We start from the raw sequence: 23,615 nt of genomic DNA on the forward strand, positions 1-23,615 counted from the left end.
TCTAATGTTTATTATTCATTTTCTGCTTGTTTTTTTACAGCCCGAACTGGACCCGAACTGTAACATGGGTTTCCCAAGGAAACCCATGTTCGGGACCATGTCACTGAACACTATGTGTTCGGTACAGTCCCGAACTTTACAGTTCAGGTTCGCCCATCCCTAGTTAAAAGAGTTGTCCAGAATTTTAAAATAAAAATGTCTAAAAGCAAGAAATAAAAAAAGAAACTTAAACTCATCTTCCATACATGCAAGCACCACTGATTAGGCCAGTGATTTGCTGCAGCAATCACGGGATTGTATGGCATATCATCAGTGAAGAGAAGGAAACAAAAACCAGCAGGGACCACAGGCACAACATTGTTGAATGGAGTGCGGGATTTAACTATTTTCTAAGCATATTTCCTGCCTTTACACACTTTGTTTACAATTCTGGATAACCCTTTTAAACTCATTTTATTTACTGAAAGATAATGTCATGTAAATTTTGCTATTTTGATACATTTAAATACTTTTAAAAATGATATTTGAATGATCTCCAATGAAAAAAAATTCTAAACCAGTTAAATACTTCTAATAATAGAAAGTGTGAAAATCAGTCTCTTGACAGTTTTCTGAGGTCAAACACTGTCAGTAACATGAAAAAAGAAAAAAGTGTAAAAGCAATATACTTTACTTATCCAAGCAGAAAAGTTGAAATGACAAATGGAACCTCACTAAACAAGTATTAAAACATAAGTCCACTTTTCAGGTTGAAAATGTGAAAATATGAACTATGGAGGCTCATCCCCGGGAGGAAATACTATAAAGTATATCTAAGTCTATGTTCACTTTTATATAGCATCTTAGATTCCTTGATTTAGTGAGACATCCTGATATTTTTCATACTATTGCAACACTCGTACTAAACAAACCACTTAGAAGGGAAATCCAGCCAAAATATTAGTAATTCAATACAGCACGTAAACCTCTGACCCTACATATGTTTTTTTTTTTAGCCAAATGGGAAGAAATTCACACAAACACTTCAATATCTTGTGGCAAGCCTTTGCAGATGAGTGGAAGCTATTGTAACCATAAAAGGATGTCCCCAACTCGAAATAGAAAGCCATGATTTTAGCAAAGGGTGTCCATCAAACTTTTAGGCTAGTTTTACATGATGCAGTCAAGATGTGTTTTTTGCCTGCCATGATTTTCCAAGTGGCCAAGCACTCATTGCACCATTCCGACCCATGATGACCATGCCTCGCAGCTTTCCTGTAAGCTGATTGACAGCGCTTGCTTAGTCAAAGTGAGGGTGGCCTGAAAATAAATCTATGGTATGCAAGAACAAAGCTGCTAAAGGGTTCACATGATGAGGTGGATTTTGTAGGCCATAGAGAGAGCAATATGGACCAAGCATGAGAAAACAACGCAGTGGACCTTACCAGATGGCACGTGGATCAGCAAGGACCAGAATAGCTGGGTATGCAGGCTGGCAGACAGACAAGCAGAGCAGGAAGCACTGAATGAAGCTGAGCTAGATGTGAAGATAACACTAGAGGTATAGACAATCTGCAAATTGACGTGTCAGAGTGTTTGCTTTCCATAATAAGCCAAAATGGACTCGCTCAAATGGAACTGGCCATAGGGATAGGAAACACAGTCCAGCACCTGAGCCTGATCGACAGTAAGCTGCACTTGCTCATGCAGAAACACTGTGTGCTCACATGCCAGAGTTTTCTGTCTTCTTTTCGAGCTTGTCAAGCGATAGCTGTCAATCAACATACAGTGAGGCTGTGAGGCATGGTAATTGAGGGGCAGAGTAGTGCACTGGGTGCTTGGGCATGACAAGGGTGCACTAGTAAGCCTCATTTCCATATTGAACTGCTTTTTATGCAGATCAAAGGCCACATTTATTACACTAAAAGTCTGATTTTTATAGGAGCGAGGTCTCCTATATGACCATGTGGCTAATTTAAAAAGTGTTTCTGCAGTAAAAGACTTTCTTCCACAGAAAAAGTAGCTGAATGGAAAAAACTCCTTCATACCATTATCTGTGCTTCATATTTTATTGTAGATGCTATGAATAGGTAATGTTTCCTGGCAGCCACCAAACTCAGATTCACTTATTAGACTGATTGTGAAATGGGATTCATCACTCTAGAGAACTTGTTTCCATTACCGCAGTCTAGTTAGGAACTAATTAGGATTGTTTGCGCTGCTTCACTACGGCAAACTATTTCATAAAGGCCATGACACAGCGTTTGTGTGTTGCATTGAAATTCTGTAAAGATTAATGAAAATTGGGATGCGAGATCTTTACTGTCATTCACTCCATATACAATAATAGTACAGTAAAGTGGGACAAATCTGACAAATCAGAAATGTCACAAACTGACTTTTGGCAAAACTAGCACACTATTACAATGTCATAGTTTACAGTTATTGAGCTCTTTAATACAATCTATATTACTGGCAAAGTTTGGTTATGGTGCCTACATGGCTGTGTGATTGACTTTTTTTCACCTGTTTACTATGAGTGAACTTGACCTCAAGCAGAGGAGGGGTATCTGAAAACTTTTAACCACATACTGTATGTCATAAGTACAAATATAAAATATTCTGTATATCATAATTCCACGTATGACATGTAAGTGTGAAGATTATAGACTGTCAATGTGTTTCATAATCTAATGAGACTTTTCATAGATTTTTTCTACTGAAAATCTGAGACAATTTTAAAGAGCCAATTATAGAAATAATTACATTTTTGCAATCATAGACTTCTCCACTACTGATTGTTTTTCACACATTTATTTCATAAAAAAATTCAGTCAAAACCATCTTTTTGTAAGCAATAAGACTGAAATATGGAGACACCCTGTGTTGTGAAAAATCTGTTGTAAGTTGTTTCATATAGATACTCTGTCAGACAGTTTTTATTAGTGCAATGAGGCACTTTGTTGCTATGAACATGACACACAGGTAACACGAATAAGAAAGACATACTACAGAGAGATGCCGCACCCACACCCTACTTGTCCCTGTACATACTAAACAATCCCTATCTGCACAACACATAATTAGTGATGAGCGAATATACTCTTTACTCGAGATTTCTCGAGCATGCTCGGGTGTCCTCCGAGTATTTTTTAGTGCTCGGAAATTTAGTTTTTATTGCCACAGCTGAATTATTTAAATCTGATAGCCAGCATAAGTACATGTGGGGGTTGCCTGGTTGTAGGGAATCCTCACATATACTTATGCTGGCTAATAGATGTAAATCATTCAGCTGCGGCAATAAAAACTAAATTTCCGAGCACTAAAAAATACTCGGAGGACACCCGAGCATGCTCGGGAAATCTCGAGTAGCGAGTATATTCACTCATCACTACTCATAATACAATCTCAGACCTGATTCCCTAAAAGGCCGTTGAGGGGTTTTCTCATACCTCCTGAGGAACCAGAGGGGAGGCTGCTACACACTGCTAACAAGAGGGGAAGAAAGTGAGCAGGTAGTTACTAAGACCCAGAGTGAGAAAACTTAAAGCACATTCATAAAGGGTACATAAGGAAAACTAAGGAGAACCAAAAATAAATGAAACAAGAATAATCTCACAGAAACCTAACTGTGGTCAAAGAAAAAGGTGCCGGAAAGATAGACAAACAGAAACTCAGCAGGAATACCACTGGTGTTTTCATAGCAGGGAAAATCCTGTAAATGAAGGGCTGGCACTCCTTAGCACAAATCCACAGAAGTATAGCCAGCAAGGAAGTGTAGTGAAGGGATAATATATATAAAACCCAACTGATAATGTGTTAGGGCACACCACAATGGGAAAATGGAAAACGTCTCGAGAGGAGTAAGCCAAGAAAAAAGAATAAAGAAAATATCAATCAGCATTTAGACAGGAAAGAAAATGGCAATAGCCCAGCAAGAAACAAGTCACCAATCACCAAACCGAGCCATGGCAGTTGTATTGTATTTGTATACTGTCTGTGGCTAGTTTTGTTATAGGTTATAGGTGAAGTGAGTAGACACAAAAAGAGGCTCCTGTTCCAAAATATATCCTTGGTTTTTAACTTCCAATGTTAAAGGAAACCTGTCACGTGAAAAAAACACTATTAACATGCAGATGTGGGGTTAATCTTAATGGCGTTCTCAACCTGCCCGGGGTCCGTACATTGAGCCAGCTGCCAGGAAGAAATTAACTTTATTCCTTCTGGCAGTGTTCAGCATTCTGTCAACGATTTGTGTATAGAGAGCGATGGCTGTAATCGTACCCCCGGATTGAGCAACAATGAACACCAATGCTGAGCTGCTAGTAGTAAGTGCTGGTGGTGTGGATATAGACGGTGATCTCTATACACAGAACAGTGACTGAACCTGCACCCTCTCCGCCCCATGACTAAACACTCAACTCTGCTGGGAGCAATAAAGTTATTTTCTCAGCAGCGGTGCTCAAAGTGCAGGCAACAGGAAAGTTCAGAATGCTATTAACCTGCAGAATTACACCAAATCTGCAGGTTAATAATGTTTATTCAAATCACAGGTTCCCATTAAGGTCAGGGCTGTCATCCACATAGCCAAACCAGGTCAAGTACCTGGTCCCAGTGGTTCCATTTGCAACAACCGGTGTATGGAATGTTGCATATGAGCACTGCATGTATGGAGCAGACACAGGAGCTGAGCTTGCTCTATACAGCATGTGTGACTACTCTATACAGCATGTGTGACTACTGTTATTGATAGCTGGCATCTGAGATAGAGCATGTTCTGATCACACCAGTTTAATATCTTAGCTGCCTTTAGTAACTGTAACAGCAACATTTAAAAGGTTGGAAATAATTCTGAGGTGCCCCTTCCGACAGCCATTGGCCTCCAACAACGCGATTTAAAGTGTAAAAGATGAAAATATTTTTCTTTGCCTAAAATACAAAGGAAATGTGTGATCTTTAACTTTAGGCCTTTTATAGATCATTTCATCTTCAACTTGCTTACTTAATTGTCACAATAAGGCTACGTTCACATTTGCGTTGTGCGCCACAGCGTCGGCGCCGCAACGCACAACGCAAACAAAAACGCAGCAAAACGCATGCACAACGCTGCGTATTGCGCCGCATGCGTCCTTTTTTTGATTGATTTTGGACGCAGCAAAAATGCAACTTGCTGCGGGACGCATGCGGCGCAAAACGCAAGTGCGACGCATGTCCATGCGCCCCCATGTTAAATATAGGGGCGCATGACGCATGCGGCGACGCTGCGGCGCCCGACGCTGCGGCGCCGACCGCAAATGTGAACGTAGCCTAACAGTAACTTTGATCAGGGGTGCCCAAACCTTTACATGCCACAGTATATTTGACAATAATAGTGGTATTAAAACAATCCTACAAATGTATTTCCCTGGCTTCTGAGTCTTTACAATAGTTATAAACCAAGACAATACATTAGAATGAATGTGGCTTTGATTCAGGAAATATCTGGTTTACATACAGTAAGTATAAATCAAACATGCTTTACCATTAATGACACTTGAGAATATACATTGTAAGCGGCGGTTCTCTTTGTATTGGTCTACGGTTCATTATTGCTGGATATTTATTATACTTTTTGAAGGATTTCTGATTGAAATACAAAGTGTTCTGCCTTTATAAACATATTTAACTGAAAATGTTTGCAGAAAATCATTGACGGACGACTTATTTTGCTGACTTTTTTGTGCAAACTTTAGGATAATCATTGCCAAGAACGTTTATCAGTGTCAGGAAGGTGTCAAATTTTACTGACGTCTATTCTTTTTTTTACTGAATGTAAAATTACATTTTCAAGCTCAGTAAATGTGCTGACAATCTGGAGCATGGTGGCTCAGTGGTTAACACTACAGCTTTGCAGCTCTCGTGGTTGTGCATTCAAATACGACCAAGGACAACATCTGCAAGGAGCTTGTATGTTCTCCTTGTGTTTGTGTGGGTTTCCTCTGGGTTCTCGGTTTTCCTCCCACATTCCAAAGACATACTGATAGGGAAATTAGATTGTGAGACAGTGATGATGACGTCTGTAAAGCGCTGTGGAATTAATGGCGCTATATAAGTGAGTAAAATAAATACATAAAGAAGTAAAGGTACAAAGATTGGAAAACTACATAGAAACAAAGGCTCTGTGTCATGGTCAGCAAACATTTCTAGAAAGGCCCTTTCCTTCTTGAACACTGCTTACAATTTTGCTAGGTGCACACATAGCATTTTTTTTTCTTTTTCAGTTCTTTTGCGGAAAAGCCATTAACTGATTAAAAAGGAATGGGAAATTTGGACTTTGTTCAGTGCTCCACCAAAAATTGAATGGGCATATTTAGAAAAACAGTTTATGTGAATACAATCTTTATTGATAATCACAATATCATTTATTGATCAGGATCACAGACAATCTAGAAACTAGAGAAAACTGCAATGAAGTTTTCACCTGCTAAGTACCTTAGATGTAAGAATTACGTGAAATCTCAAGTTGAAAAATGTGTAATGAAATATGATGTGGAAAGTGGAGACTTGAGATGAAAGTGAAAGGTTTTCTTAATAACCTTTTTGATTTCTAGATCATGCGTTATACACTGTAGTACTTATCCCTCTGCTGGAACTGTAGTCATGCTGCACTGGGAACATGAAGGGTCATGATGAATCGAGCGCCATCTGACACAAAAATGGTATGCTCCATAAAATATGGTGTGCAGGTCATATGCCATATTGCTAACAAATTACATCATTTATCACATCTGATACATACAGGTTGTAATTAAGAAATGACTCAAGCTACACAACAATAAGCTAAAGAAATCTGGAAAGAAAAATTAGTAGAAGAAAGGTGAATGTATCAGGAAATAGGACAATTTTCAAAAAATAATGACTTGGCTGGTGTTTTTTGTTTTTGTTTTTTACTTTGAAATCTAATTATCACTATTCTGAGGACCCTTAATCATAGTAAGTTATCATGGTTTCTATGATTGAGGCTATGTACCCACGTTGCACATTGCAACTCCCTGCTGCGGGTAAAACGCATGTGGAATTTGCATGCGTTTTCCCGCAAAACACAAGCGTTTTACAAGCGTTTTTAGCTTGCAGAACGTTTGCGCTTTTCCAAGCGATGCTTCACAGTGATTGACAGATTGGTCACAGTAGTCAAGCATAGTGCTTGACAAGTGTAACCAACTTTTTCTATTGATGCTGCCTATGCAGCATCAATAGTAAAAGATAGAATGTCAAAAATAATAAAAAAATATGGTTATTCTCACCTTCCGACAGCTCCCGATCTCCTCAGCGGTGCTCCCGATACGTTCCGTTCCCAGGGATGCTTTGCGCGAAGGACCTTTGTGACGTCATGGTTGCGTGACCGCGACGTCATCTCAGGTAATTCGTGCAATGCATCCCTGGGAACGGAAGCCGCCGCATGCACCGCTGAAAGGCGGGAGGACTCCAGGGGCCATCAGAAGGTAAGTATATCCCTATTTTTTATTTTAATTATTTTTTTTTACAGGAATCTGGTACCCTGGGCCTGGAGGAAAGTCTCCTCTCCTCCAGACCTGGGTACCATCCTCACATGAAGCGCTCACTTTACGCATGGTGGGCATAGCCACATGCGTAAAGTGAGGGTTTCAATGCAATCCTATAGCGGCGGAATTGCAGCGATTCCGCAGAAATAATGAACATGCTGCGGATTTTACCACTTTTTGATTCCGCAGGGGAAAATACACAGCATGGGCACAGCAACTGCGGAATCCCATAGGACTGCATGGGAATGTGTTTTTTTAAGCGTTTCCACTGCAGCAAAAATACGGTGGACACGCATAAAAAATGCAACGTGGGCACACAGCCTAAGGGTGCGGAGTGCACCACAAACGTGTGGTGTTTTAAATGGATAAAAAAATACATTGACATATTAACTTTTACAGGATAGAAGTGCGGAACATCTTCTTATTCTTCCAATTAACATAAATACTTTAAAAAGAAACACTTTTTCCAAACAGGACTCCCTGCACTCATCATTGTCCCCAATCTCTTCTTTTCCCTGTCCTGATCTCGCTGTACATCACTTCAATTACACTCTTAGAAGCACCTTTGACCAAGTAGCTCCCCTCACCCTCAGAACCTCTAAACACAGAGTGGCTCACATCGCAAACCCAATTTCTCTAGCGATGCTCTAGGTGTGCTGAACGCTTATGGAGGAAAACACGCACACCAGAAGACTTCATACACTTCAAATTTATGTTATGGACCTATAACTCTGCCCTTCACCTAGCCAAACAGACTTACTTCACCATCCTGATCTCCTCATTATCCAACAACCCCAAGAAACTTTTTGCCACCTTTCACTCCCTCCTCAGGCCAAAAGCACAAGCCCCTATCACAGACATTTGTACTGATGACCTGGCCTCCCACTTTATAGAGAAAATAGACAATATCCATCAGGAAATCCACTCCCACACAAAGGGCAGTGACTCCCATCTCTACCTGCATCTCCCTTGGCTCACTCTCCACATTCGATCCCATCACAGAAGAAGAAGTCTCCAGGCTCCTCTCCTCTTCTCGTCCAACTACATGCACCACCGACCCCATTCCCTCACACCTCCTCCAGTCTCTCTCTCCAGTCATCACAACTCACCGAACTACAATCTTTAATCTCTCGCTCTCCTCTGGCATTTTCCCCTCCTCCTTCAGACACTCTATCATTACTCCATTACTAAAGAAACCCTCCCTCGACCCATCCTGCACAAACAACTACAGACCAGTCTCCAATCTCCCCTTTATCTCTAAACTCTTGGAGCGCCTGATCTACTCCCGCCTTACCCGTTACCTCTCCACTCACTCCCTCCTAGACACTTCACAGTCCGGTTTCCACCCCCTACATTTGACAGAAACTGCACTCATCAAAGTGACCAATGACCTTCTGACAGCAAAACGTAACGGTGACCACTCTCTGCTCATTCTTCTCGACCTTTCTGCAGCTTTCTACACTGTTGACCACCCTCTCCTACTCTCTAGGCTCCAGTCACTAGGCATTAAGGACACTGCTCTCTCCTGGTTCTCTTCCTATCTTTCTGACCGCTCCTTCAGTGTTCTTTTCTCTGGCTCCACTTAATCTCCTCTTCCTCTCACTGTCAGGGTACCTCAGAGCTCAGTCCTTGGCCCCCTTCTCTTCTCCCTCTACACAGTCGCAATTGGACAGACCATCAGCAGCTTTGGCATTCAGTACCATCTTTATGCCGATGACACACAACTATACACGTCATCCCCTGACATTACCCCCGCTGTACTACAGAACGCCACTGACTGTCTGTCTGCAGTCTCCAACATCATGTCCGCTCTCTATCTGAAACTCAACCTCTCCAAAACTACACTTCTTCTGCTCCCGCCATCTACTAACCTCCCTAAATCTGACATTTCCCTCTCCGTGGGTGGCACCATAATAACACCCCGGCAGCAGGCGCGCTGTCTGGGTGTTATGTTTGACTCCAATCTCTCCTTCACCTCCCATATACAATCACTTGCCCGCTCGTGCCGCTTACACCTAAAGAACATCTCTAGAATCCGCCCTTTTCTCACTATGGAAACAACAAAAACCCTCACTGTCGCCCTGATCCACTCCCGCCTGGACTACTGCAATGCTCTATTAATTGGCCTCCCCCTCACTCGACTTTCCACTCTCCAGTCTATCCTTAATGCAGCAGCCAGGGTCGTTCATCTGGCTAATCGTTACTCGGACTCGTCCTCTCTTCACCAGTCGTTACACTGGCTGCACAGTCATTACAGGATACAATTCAAAGTACTTGTTCTCACCCACAAAGCTCTCCACAGTGCGGCACCCCCTTACATCTCCTCCCTCATTTCTGTCTATCGGCCTAACAGACCACTGCGCTCTGCAAATGACTTTCGACTAACCTCTGCACTAATTCGTACCTCCCACTCCCGACTCCAAGACTTCTCCCGTGCTGTGCCAATCCTCTGGAATGCTCTACCCCATGATATTAGGACCATCCACAATTTGCATAGGTTTAGGCGCTCGCTCAAAACACATTTGTTCAGAGCGGCCTATCACGTTCACTAATCAGTCATTTTAGGTTTGTGTGTGTAGCTCATCTCCATCTATCCCCCACCCCCTGAAGATGGCTGGACCATCATTGTAAACACATCATTGTAAATACACACCTGTGCTTTGCATCTCTTCCACCTCATTGTAGATTGTAAGCTCTCACGAGCAGGGTCGTCTTATTGTGCTTTAATTATTGTATTGTTAACGTTGTTACTTATGACTGTTGTGTTTGAAACTGTTAAACTGTAAAGCGCTGCGGAATATGTTGGCGCTATATAAATAAAGATTATTATTATTATTATTATTATTATTATTAAACAGGACAAGCTCCGTGTAAACTGGCACCAATGGCATGAATATCAAAATAAGATTATACTATAAATCTTGGAATTAAGTAACCAACTATGTTTAAGCTACCTATAACTATACTTGTTTTTATTCTCTCCATTATAATAATAATCTTTATTTTTATATAGCGCTAACATATTCCGCAGCGCCTTACAGGTTGCACACATTATCGTCGCTGGCCCCGTTGGGGGTCAAAATCTAAATTCCCTATCAGTATGTCTTTGAAATGTGGGAGGAAACCAGAGTACCCGGTTTACCCACGCAAACACGGAGAGAACATACATACTCTTTGCAGATGTTGTCCTTAGTGGGGCTTGAACCCACGACTGCAAGGCTGCTGTGCTATCCACTGTGCCACCGTGCTGCCCCATATACTATAAAGGAGAATGTTTGTACCCCATATATAAATGAATGTTGATATACTCAATGTGCACACTTGCTTTTTCTAAAAACACACTTTATAGTAAGCCTACCTTGCTCTTTAGCACTAGAATTCCACTGATGGTTAGATACATGGAATAGTGTCGCCACCACATAAAGACTCTGGCCTGATTGAACATAGATAAAAACGTTCCTTGTTGCTTACTGATAGAGGGGTTGTTCCCCGGGCATTGTATTAGTAAAGATTTAGCTGTTTTTGCCCTCATTCCATGATTCTAATACTGCATTCCCATGACATATCAACATGAGTTGCTAGTCACTGCTTAGCATACATTACTTTGGAAGCAGGGCCGGACTGGGACTAAAATTCAGCCCTGGCATTTGAAGTTACACAGGCCCACTTGTCACATGATGACTGTATAATATCTTTGTACACTTGTAGGTTACAAGAAGTGAGGGGAGTGTAACACAACTATATAACATATAATTACAGCTGTATCCAGCATTACAGCTCAGTCCTATTTATTGCTTTTAGTTGCAGTACCAAGAAAAGCCGCCACTTTACCTACATAACTGGATCTCGTAGATAATGAAGGGACTGAGATGTCCAAAGGCTATGGAACCTCATTCTGATGCTCCATAAACGTTGCCTACAGCCACTTTTGGTTCCGCTGCGCAGCACAAGACCCGGTGACTCTGAAGAGCGGAGACAACAGTATCATCACCGCTCTTCAGATATTCCGGGTCTTGCGCTGAGCTCGGCAACTGTGAAGAGCGGTATTGTTACTACCGTCACCGCTCTTCAGAGTCGCTGGGTCTCGCCAGGTCTTGGCTAGTAGTGGGGATGTCTGATAGACACCTCTCCATTACTTACATCAGGGATTGATAGCAGCTGACATTACGCAGCAGACATCAACCCTAAAAATCATTACACATACCAGAATTAAATGCTCTGGCGGGTGGAAAAAGCAATAGAGTTAGCGCTATTCCCAGGCGCCGGGTGCTAACTACAACTGTCATCATCCTTGACTGGTCTCCCTGCGAAGCATTTCTGCTGTATTTACAAGCGCTGATCTCAGGCCGCTAAACGAGTGTGATTGACAATACTAAAGTCGCTTGCTTGTTTCCCTGCCTCTTTACACCAACTGAGAATGAATGAAGGGAACAGAGCAATCACAATTAGATAAATCTGTCCCCATACAGTATCATGTTATCAGCAGCACATCTACAGTTTACACCGGCGATGTCCTGCTGAGAACAAGGATTTCTGTTCCCACACAAACAATCCAATCACTCGATGAATAGGCAGCATTTTGCTTGTTTAGTATAATACACCCCATAGTCCTCCATATATTATAATGTGCACCTCAGTCCTCCATATAGTATAATACACTCCTCAGTTCTCCATATAGTATAATACACTCCTCCATATAGTATAATACACTCCTCACAGTCCTTCATGTAGTATAATACACTCCTCAGTCCTCCATATAGTATAATACACTCCTCAGTCCTCCATATAGTATAATACACTCCTCAGTCCTCCATATAGTATAATACACTCCTCAGTCCTCCATATAGTATAATACACTCCTCAGTCCTCCATATAGTATAATACACTCCTCCGTCCTCCATATAGTATAATACACTCCTCAGTCCTCCATATAGTATAATACACTCCTCAGTCCTCCATATAGTATAATGTACTGCCACAGTCCTCCATATAGTATAATGCCCTGCCACTGTCATCCATGTAGTACAATTCACTTCCCATAGTATAATGCACCCCATAGTTCTTCATATAGTATAATGTATTCCCCATAGTCCTCGATACAGTATAATGCAGCCCACATATAGTATAATGATGCCACTACAGAGTATAATGCAGCCACCCCACAGAATATATTGTAGCCCCTGAGTATGATGTAATCCCCCAGAGAATATAATGCAGCCCCCTCATATAGTTTAATGTAGCCCCTGCATATATAATATATTGTAGCCCCCTCATAGAGCATAATGCAGCCCCCCCTAGAATATAATGTAGCCCTTCCATAGAATATAATACAGCACTCCATAGAATGTAACACAGCCCCCCATAGAATGTAATACAGCCCACCTCCCCATAGAATATAAAACAGCCCCCCAAAGAATATAATGTAGCCCCCAAAGAATGTAATACAGCCCCCCATAGCATGTAATACAGCCCCCCCATAGAATGTAATAGTCCTCCCACATAGAATGTAATGCAGCCAGACCCCCATAGAATGTAATGCAGCCAGCCCCCATAGAATGTAATGCAGCCAGCCCCATAGAATGTAATGCAGCCAGCCCCCATAGCATTTAATACAGCACAGACCCCATAGAATGTAATACAGCACAGCCCCCATAGAATGTAATGCAGCACAGCCCCCATAGAATGTAATACAGCACAGCCCCTATAGAATATAATGCAGCCAGCCCCCAAAGAATGTAATGCAGCCAGCCCCCCATAGAATGTAATGCAGCCAGCCCCCCACAGAATGTAATGCAGCCAGCCCCAATAGAATGTAATAAATCCCCCTATAGAATGTAATACAGCACAGCCCCCATAGAATGTAATACAGCCCCCCAATAGCCCCACAATCCAGTTATCACTCATTGATATATTTAAAAAAAAACACTCTCCTCACCTCTCCTCGTGCCCCGCGCTGCTCCTGGCTCCGGTCTCAGCAGCTGCAGTCTGACCTCCCGACACACAGCAGGTACGCGATGATATGACGTCATCGTGCACCCGCAGTGTCAGAGGCAGAGCGGGGAATGATGGGAGAGGGAGCGACAACAGACGCTCTCTCCTCCATCATTGCATTCAACTGTATCGGCATCATAGACGTCGGTATAGTTGAATGCAGCAGCGCTGGCGGGGGGGTCGGTGCTGGGGGGGGCAGAGTCATGCTGGCGAGCGGCCCACTACTGCCACCAGCCCTTCTGGCATTTGCCAGAATGCGTCCGATGGCCAGTCCGGCCCTGCTACACAAATATAAGGAATGAGTGTTTCCCAATAATCTGGCAGTGTACACAGGCTGCCATCCACCTGACAAACAAGAAAAACACATTCGTCAGATCAAATAATTTGCTTAAAAAATAAATCTGCTTAAAAATTACCGTTCTAGGCAGCACATCATCCTGTGTTAACAACCAATGTGAACAGGACGAACTATTATTGATCACATTGATCACTATTCAGAAGTACGAATACCCTGTGTAAATGGGTAGTCATTTTTGGGCTGCACTTCTTAACATCTATATGGACATACTGAAAGATATAGAGGCAGATTTATTAAAACTGTCTAATTTTTCGACTGTGTAAATGCAGACTAGACAGTTGAAGTTCACCACGTTTATGACAGTGGTTCATGCCGTTTAATAAATTTAGCACATCTTTAGACTTTCTACTTTAAGTTTATACCACCAAGTCTTATTTTGTGGAATTTTATAATAAATATGGTACATGACATGGAAAATAACTTTATATATTTTTTAAAAGCATGTTTTATGAGAATGTTTTACAATGTTTTGATGTTTTTATCCTTTTCATTCTAGATCTGCTGAAAAGGTAAAAGTAGGAGAACATGTCTAGCAAATGAACAAGTCTGGCTCCAATTTTAATCACGTCATAAAAAAGGCACTTGCTGGACGAAACATCAAATGTCCTATGTCACACATGTATTTTTCAAACATGCAATAAAGATTACATTTTCTGCATCAACTTCAACTTGAGGCCGGGGCCATGGCATTCTTGTAGTGTGAGGAGGTTGGTGAGGCCTGAAGTCAGAGAGTATACAGAAAAATCACAATTGTTGCCGACGGCGACATCAGACTTGACCAATGCAAAATTAGTCACAAAATACAAGTATGAGTTTCATTGTCTCATTGGAAAATGGTATATTTAGGTATACTTATACTAGGAATACAATATTTCTTTATTGTATAACTATAAAATTGTGAATGCACATCACTGATATCTAAAATCCGCAGACGCGTTTCAGATGTCTGTCCTTAATTGTTGCATACATGTAAAAGAACTATTGAACTATTTGCGTATTTATGTCATATCCTGAATGATCACATGGGAATTTTCACCAATCTATAGCCTGTGGATATTTATAACCCATATCAGGTTGTATGTTAGATTTATTGATGACTAGGTTTGTAGAGATATACAGTGGGGGAAAAAAAGTATTTAGTCAGCCACCAATTGTGTAAGTTCTCCCACTTAAGATGACAGAGGCCTGTAATTTATATCAAAGGTAGATCACAAATATGAGAGTCAAAATGAGAAAACAAATGCAGAAAATCACCTTGCCTGATTTGGCAAGATTTATTTTGCAAATTATGGTGCAAAATAAGTATTTGGTCACCTAAAAACATGCAAGATTTCTGGCTCTCACAGAGCAGTAACTTCTTAGGCTACTTTCACACTAGCGTCGTGCACTGCACGCTAGCGTTGAAAGCGCCGCACAACGGGGGCAGCGGATGCAGTTTTTCAACGCATCCGCTGCCCCATTGTAAGGTCCAGGGAGGAGGGGGCGGAGTTCCGGCCACGCATGCGCGGTCGGAAATGGCGGAGACGACGCACAAAAAAACGTTACATCTAGCGTTTTTTGTGCCGACGGTCCGCCAAAACACGACGCATCCGTCGCACAACGGATGCGACGTGTGGCAATCCGTCGCAATGCATCGCTAATGCAAGTCCATGGAGAAAAAACGCATCCTGCAAGCACTTTTTTTTCGTTTATTCTCCAAAACGACGCATTGTGACGGAGGCCAAACGACGCTAGTGTGAAAGTAGCCTTTTTTAAGAGGCTCCTCTGTCCACCACTCATTACCTGTAGTAATGGCTCCTGTTTGAACTTGTTATCAGTATAAAAGACACCTGTCCACAACTTCAAACAGTCACACTCCAAACTCCACTATGGTGAAGATCAATGAGCTGTCAAATGACACCAGAAACAAAATTGTAGCCCTGCACTGCACAGGCTGGGAAGACTGAATCTGCAATAGGCAAGCAGCTTGGTGTGATGTAATCAACTGTGGAAGCAATAATAAGAAAATGGAAGACATACAAGACGATTGATAATCTCCCTTGATCTGGGGCTCCACGCAAGATCTCACCGCGTGGGGTCAAAATGATAACAAAAACGGTGAGCAAAAATCCAGGGAACCACACGGGGGACCTAGTGAATGACCTGCATAGAGCTGGGACCACCATAACAAAGGCTACCATCAGTAACACACTATGCCGCCAGGGACTCAGATCCTGCAGTGCCAGATGTGTCCCTCTGCTTAAGCCAGTACATGTCCAGGCCCGTCTGAAGTTTGCTAGAGAGCATATGGATTATTCAGAAGAGTATTGGGAGAATGTCATATGGTCTGATGAAACCAAAGTAGTACTGTTTGGTAGAAACAAAACTCATCGTGTTTGAAGGAGACAGAATGCTGAGTTGCATCCAAAGAACACCATACTTACTGTGAAGCATGGGGGTGGAAACATCATGCTTTGGGGCTATTTCTCTGCAGAGGGACCAGAACGACTGACCCGTGTACATGATAGAATGAATGGGGCCATGTATCGAGAGATTTTGAGTGCAAACCTCCTTCCATCAGCAAGGGCATTGAAGATGAAACGTGGATGGGTCTTTCAGCATGGTAATAATCCCAAGCACACCACCAGTGCAATGAAGGAGTGATTTCGTAAGAAGCATATCAAGGTCCTGGAGTGGCCTAGCCAGTCCCCAGATCTCAACTCCATAGAAAACTTTTGGAGGGAGTTGAAAGTCCGTGTTGCCCAGCGACAGGCCCAAAACATCACTGCTCTAGAGGAGATCTGCACGGAGGAATGAGCCAACATACCACCAACAGTGTGTGCCAACCTTGTGAAGACTTACAGAAAACGTTTGACCTCTGTCATTGCCAACAAAGGATATATAACAAAATATTGAGAATAACTTTTGTTAATGACCAAATACTTATTTTCCACCATAATTTGCAAAATAAATCTTGCCAAATCAGACAAGGTGATTTTCTGGATTTGTTTTCTCATTTTTACTCTCATAGTTGTGGTCTACCTATGATGTCAATTACAGGCCTCTCTTATCTTTTTAAGTGGGAGAACTTGCACAATTGGTGGCTGACTAAATACTTTTTTCCCTACTGTAGGAAGGTACATGGAGTGAAATTCAACAATTTCTTGGTTTTATCCACCAAAATATTAATCTTAGATTCACAATAAATTATAATATTAAAGAAATTAATCATTTTGGCTATTATTCTGTTGAGATTCTAAAAAGGGGATAATAATAAAACCATATAATAAATCAACTTTAACCAGCTTCATCTAAATGGCTAAATCTCGCTATCCACCACGCATATGTAGCACTTGTACATATATGCAACGATTAAAAATAGACATCCAAAACGCACCAGTATTTATTTTTTTTATAGATCAGTGATGTGTATTCACAATTTTATAGATATACAATAAAGAAATACATTTTATTCACGTGGAGCTGCTTGCTGGTAGTATACTGGGTCGTTAATTTTCCACTCTTCTGAAGTCCTTAAAAACACCATAAAACGTATGTGCACATATTAGCAATATAAATGTATTGCTTATGTAAGAGCATGATTAGATGTGGAAAGTACATAAGCATGACGATTAGATATGGAAAGTACATAAGCATGACGATTAGATATGGAAAGTACATAAGCATGACGATTAACCACAAACCTTATGGTGACATTTATACTCACATAAGGTAGTGATGCATGGCGATGACCGTATTTCACAGTATTTTTGTTAGCCTCTATGAAATATTTTTGTGCTCGCTTTCTCTCTCTCTCCAGTTTTTTCTCCAGGGCAATCTGACAAGAGGATAAGCTGTCCATGTATCGCATCATGACATCTGAAATTAGGGCACAAACTTCCACTATGTCAGGACGGAGATCTGCATCTGAGGTCAAGCACCTGTGAGTAAGCATATCAAGTTAGAAATACGTGAAAAAGTAGATTTTGTTCATATTTTGTTAAAAGCACAATTGCAATGAATTACATAAAAGTGCATTGTTTGCTTTTATAAAAATATGTAATTATATGCACTGGCCTTAAAGATGACCTTTCATCTGAAAAGGGCTCTTTATTCAATCAATGTAAATTTAAACCCCCACAAAAAAAATTATTTTGCAAATATGACCAGTTAAATGTATTGGTCTGACAAACCGCTTCAGTGTGGCCCTATAGAAAAAACTGAATTGCGTCCTTTATTAGCAGCACCAAATTATGGGATTGTGACATCAGTGGCATGTGGCATTTTGGGAACAACAAAAAAGTATAACGACCCCAACTTGAAAGGCGGGAGCTGCCGATTTGCATAACTGGCAACCTCTAACTCTAAATTAATTAGTGACAAGGGGCATCTCCTGGTCATAGATCCTATTTAAAGGGAATCTGTCAACAGGTTTTTGCTACCTCATCTGAGAGCAGCAAAATGTAGGCAAAGAGAAACTGAATCCAATAATGTATCACTTAGTTTACTGGGTGCTGCCGTTCTGACACAATCATGGCTTTTAGGCCATGTTCACACTTTGCGGGTTTTACCGCGGATCCGCAGCGTTCCTGCAGCTGCGGGTCCGCAGCAGTTTCCATTGCGTTTACATTTACATGTAAACCCTATGGAAACCGCAATCCGCTGTGCACATGCTGCGGGAAAAACCGTGCAGAAACGCAGCGGTTTACATTCCGCAGCATGTCACTTCTTTGTGCAGAATCGCTGCGATTCTGCACACATAGGAATGCATTGATCCGCTAACTTCCCGCATGGGGCTGTGCCCACGATGCGGGAAGTAAGTAGATCATGTGTGGATGGTACCCGGGGTGGAGGAGAGGAGACTCTCCTCCAGGCCCTGGGAACCATATTTGTGTTAAAAAAAAAAGAAATAACATAAAAAAATAATGATATACTGTACTCACCTCTCAGCGCTGAACGCGGCCATCCGGTCGCAGGGTTGCTGTGCGAGCAGGACCTGCGGTGACGTCGCAGTCACATGACCGTGACGTCACGAAGGTCCTTCTCGCACAGCATCTTTGGAACCAGACCGCCACGTGCAGCGCCGAGGAGATCGGGACGTCAGAGGGTGAGTATAAACCATTTTTTAAATTATTTTTAACATTACTATTGATGCTGCATATTGCTGCATATGCAGCATCAATAGTATAGGAGTAAACCCGCAGCGGAAACCGCAAAACAAACCGCGATAAATCTGCAGGGATAACCGCAGCGGTTTTGCCCTGCAGATTTATCAAATCCGCTGCGGGAGAACCCGCAGAGGACCCCGCAAAGTGTGCACATAGCCTTAGATGTAGAAAGCAGCAGAGATGAGAAAGCTAACCCTGCCCTCACCAGGTGTACTTTTTTTATTTATTTTTTTCATTAAAATATTTATTTATGGGTAATATATATATAATTTTTTTTATTATTTTGTGATTTATTTATTTTTTTCACTTTTTTTTTTATATTTTGTCCCACTATGGGACTTTCACTTTTTGCAGTTTGATCGCTTATAAATCATAGAAATACGGGAGCATTGCAATACTTTATAAACTGGCAGCACTGCACTAACAGACAAACTCACAGCATGATGTAGCAAGTTTGCTAGCTCTAGTGACCTGGATGTCATCATGATGACATCGGGTCACCATGGCAACGATCGGGCCCCCGTGATGATGTTGCGGGGGAGCCAATTGGAGGGGGTTAAAATGCAAGGATCGGTACGAGTACTACTCCTGCACTGAGTGCCGAGTGTCAGCTGTCAGAATCAGCTGACACCAGTAGGCTGTGCACAGTCGATCGCCATATATATATATATATATATATATATATATATATATATATATATATATATATATACTTCATAGGTTGTAAAGTATTGTACAATACGATGAACTGCGATGATCTCACTGAGGTCAGAGCAGTTCATTGGCCTGCTCTCGCTTCAGCGAGTCATTCTCCCCTGCTCTTCAGTATGAGCAGTCGCCTCAGGACACCGCTCATGCTGATGAGCAAATGTCGCACAGATGGATTTTGGCGTGGTATACTCTGGATTCTGTCAACTTCGGACAGGTGAGGGATATTGTTGTTTTTTATTTTTGTTTATTTACAGGGGACAATGGCTTCAGGGAATTAGGTATTAAGGTGAGTATAATCTGATTTTTTTTATTATTATTATTATTTATTTTTTTTTTTATTTTAGTCTTCATTTTACACTCTATGTAGACAGCGGTACTGGAAATATCAGGACTTGGGAAGGAAGCCTAAAAGATAGTTGATTTGTGACTTTTGTATATGACTGGAAACAAAGTAAATTATAAAGGTGAATAAGTGTTTACTACGAAATGGTTATGTTTGACTTATATAAAATTAAAATATCCTTTTATCTCTTCCAATAAAATTGAATGCTGCATGTTAGGCCTCCTTCACATGTAAAAAAACTTGATTCCAGCTCATCCAGTTGCTCTATGCCCATCCACCTGGGGCTCAGACACTGGCCTCGCCCTGGCCTCACATCAAGAAAAATAGAAAATACTGGAGTCCGGCTCAACAGGACTGGATTTTCCTTTTCTTTTTCTTTTTCAAAAGAAAATATAGTGCATACAAAAAAAATAAAAATTTAAGTCATGAGTAAGACTGTCTAGTGCAGTTGAAACGCGTCGACTGGGTCATGTCCACCATGTAAATTTTTCTTTTGGATGCACTATATTTTCTTTTGAAAAAGAAAAGGGAAATCCAGTCCTGTTGAGCCGGACTCCAATTTTTTCTATTCTCCTTCACATGTCCTGATATTTCTGAGACTGGAAAAAACAGTAAAGGAGATATCCGTGTGTTTCATACATGTGGCAACCATGTGCCGCATCAGTATCACAGGTACCGGCGCCTGAGAAAAGCCGGCATAGTTTGCACTGTTCTCAGGAGCCGGGTGCTGAAGACAGCTCATATCATTGTCCCCTGCTCTCACTGCGATCAGCACAAGCAGAGGACAATGTTGAGAGTTCTATTCAGCCCCCGCTGTCAACATCCAGTGTAAAATGAAAAATCAAATTAAAAAATCAAGAGCGTGCCACACGGTGAACTGTGATGATCTCACTGAGGTCTGTGCAGTTCATGGGCCAGCTCTTGCTGCAGCGAGCCATTCTCCCCTGCTCCTCAGCATGAGCGGTCACCTCAGGCCACTGCTCATTGTGATGAGCAAATATCGCACATTTGGATAGCGGCGTGGGACACTCTGGATTGTTTCAACTTTGGACAGATGAGGAATATTGTTTTGTTTTTTTTTTTATTTACAGGGGACAATGGCTTCAGGGGATAGGTGTTAAGGGGAGTATAATGTGATTTTTTTAATTTTATTCTTAATTTTACACTAAATGTAAACAAGGGGGTCTGAATACAACTCTCAACGTTGTCACCTACTTGTGCCGAGATCAGCTGGTACTAGGGATCATCATGAACACCACCGATTCCCAGGTGCCAGTATGTGTCACACAGATGACACACGGATGCCATCTGTGTTGCAGTGTGCACAAGAGCGGGATGTTTTGCGGCGCATGCTGCTGCTAAATAATGGACATGTCAGCATGTTATGCCCATGGACACATGGTCCATTGAAACACACTGACATGTGCGCAGACCCATCCACATGTGAAAACTGTCACATGTGCCGGAAAGACTGACGTGTGAAGAAGTCCTTATTACTAGTACCACTTTGTATTTTAGTAAGTGGAAAAAAAATTGTACACAATTATCTAAATTACCTCTTAATTGTATTTGAAACTTTTTCTGAATACAGTCCATCAGGAATTGGAACATACACAGCTTCGACTATCTACAATAAAGACAAATAAATCACTGTACTTTCCTTCTGATACAGAGAAGATTTGGATGGTAATAATAATAATAATAATAATAAACAGCACATAAATCATATTAAAAAGAAGCTAAAACAAACATGTTTAAACATTTAATTAGGTCAAAGTATATGTATTCATTCCATATTGATGTCACCTTTGATTTACTGCAGTATACTTCAGCTAGTAATGCCATAACATAATGCTGAAATACTGGGACACTATTCTTATGCAGATATAAAAAATTCTATACACCCGTTAAAATTCAGGATTTTTTTTTTGTCATGTAAAAAAAAATCATAGCAAGAAGAATAATTTCAGAACTTTTCCACCTTTAATGTTATCTATAATCCGTACATTGAAAAATAAACAAACTACTGAATTTTGCGGACTATAAGACGCACCGGACCATAAAACGCAACCCAAATTTTGGGGAGGAAAATAGGAAAAAATAAAAAGAAAACTGTGGTGCGTCTTATAGTCCAATTTTACAGTAGCCTTCTGAGAGGTGCAGCTGCGGTGGAGCGTGGTCACAGGAGGCAGGGTCGCTGCTGGCAGGAATTAAACAATTCTGCGGACCGCCCCAGGCTGGGATGAGGGGGTGTTACGGCGGTGTGAAGCGGCAGGACCTGGGCTTCATAAAATGTCTGTGGTGAGCAGAGTCCCCTTCCCATTGATTTCTCTGTGGTGGGCTTCGTGAAAATGGCCACCAGAGGTGGTGCATGCGCAGATTGAGATCTCAGGAGCCAAGAAATTGTCTCCCACTGCGGCTGAACATAGCCTAAGAGTCTGTTCTGGTGATAGACTGCAAAAGATATAATTCTTAACCATTCAAACCTGCGTACTTTGGTTGCTAAGGATAGCATGTTAGTGCTGTGGAACGGAGGATTCAGAGTTGACATTTGATAGAGAATGCAGCCTGCTGCCCACACATCAGCTTTTTCCCCATATGGTTCACTTTTTACAACTTCTGGGCTGTGAAAATCAATAAAAACTTATTGCAAAGTTATAAAATATACAAATCAACAATTAATTTGCAGTCTAAAATAGTAAAGGTAAAAACGACAATGACAGATGTCTTCAGTGTTATCTCTGCTTTTCAGATATTATTCCAGCCATATCACCCTATAGCCCCAAAATAGTAGGAGGACTTAAGGGGTAAAAACACAACTAAAATCTCTAGATTCTGTTTGAAAGATGAGAACAAATTTGATAACTCCATCTCATATATATAAGGGGTACTGCTTCTCCTCGCTGTGAGTCTCCTGGTGTATTAAGGCAATAGAAAACTGGTTCTCTAGCGCCACATGTGGTGCTCATGCTATTTACAGATTTTTTATAGTTTGGCTGAAATCCCTTCTTAGGACTTAAGACCCTAACAAGGGCTCAACATTGACTTTTACAGAGTAACCACCTATAGAAGGCTTTCCTTCTTTCTGACATTGTTACAGTTGCAATCAAAATAATTTAACCCCCTCCCACTTTTTCAAATTAGGTTTAATAGCAAAATGTACAACATTCCTGCTGTTCGGAATAAACAAATCAAATAAGTCCACTTTAAACAGCTCAACAAATCTAATTTAACTCTATTATTATTTTTTATTATTATTATACATTTTTATAGCGCCATTTATTCCATGGTGCTTTACATGTGAATGGGGCAAATATAGACAAGTACAATAAACATGAGTAAACCAAGGCACACACAAGTACAGGGGGAGAGAGGACCCTGCCCACAAGGGCTCACAGTCTACAGGGGATTCGTGAGGATACACTAGGAGAGGGTAGAGCTGGTCATGGGGTGGTTCAGTAGACTGAGGATCACTGCAGGTTGTAGGCTTGTTGGAAGAGGTGGGTCTTCAGGTTCCTTTTGAAGGTTTCCATGGTAGGCGAGAG

At 41.4% G+C, this 23,615-nt stretch overlaps 1 protein-coding gene across 5 annotated transcripts in view; it reads right to left on the reverse strand.

The window, feature by feature from the left end:
- NEK10 (NIMA related kinase 10) overlaps positions 1–23,615 on the reverse strand; it is a 407,343-nt gene that overhangs the window by 110,032 nt on the left and 273,696 nt on the right. For all 5 annotated transcript variants that reach the window (XM_077268950.1, XM_077268949.1, XM_077268946.1 and 2 more), the window contains 3 exons: positions 22,565–22,694; positions 21,627–21,697; positions 17,576–17,789 (listed from right to left, as the gene is read on the reverse strand). In XM_077268950.1, coding sequence (XP_077125065.1) covers positions 17,576–17,789; positions 21,627–21,697; positions 22,565–22,694 — 415 coding nt within the window. The remainder of the gene's footprint in view (positions 1–17,575; positions 17,790–21,626; positions 21,698–22,564; positions 22,695–23,615) is intronic.

The sequence above is a fragment of the Ranitomeya variabilis genome, chromosome 6, assembly GCF_051348905.1.
Source record: "Ranitomeya variabilis isolate aRanVar5 chromosome 6, aRanVar5.hap1, whole genome shotgun sequence".
Lineage (NCBI taxonomy): Eukaryota > Metazoa > Chordata > Amphibia > Anura > Dendrobatidae > Ranitomeya > Ranitomeya variabilis.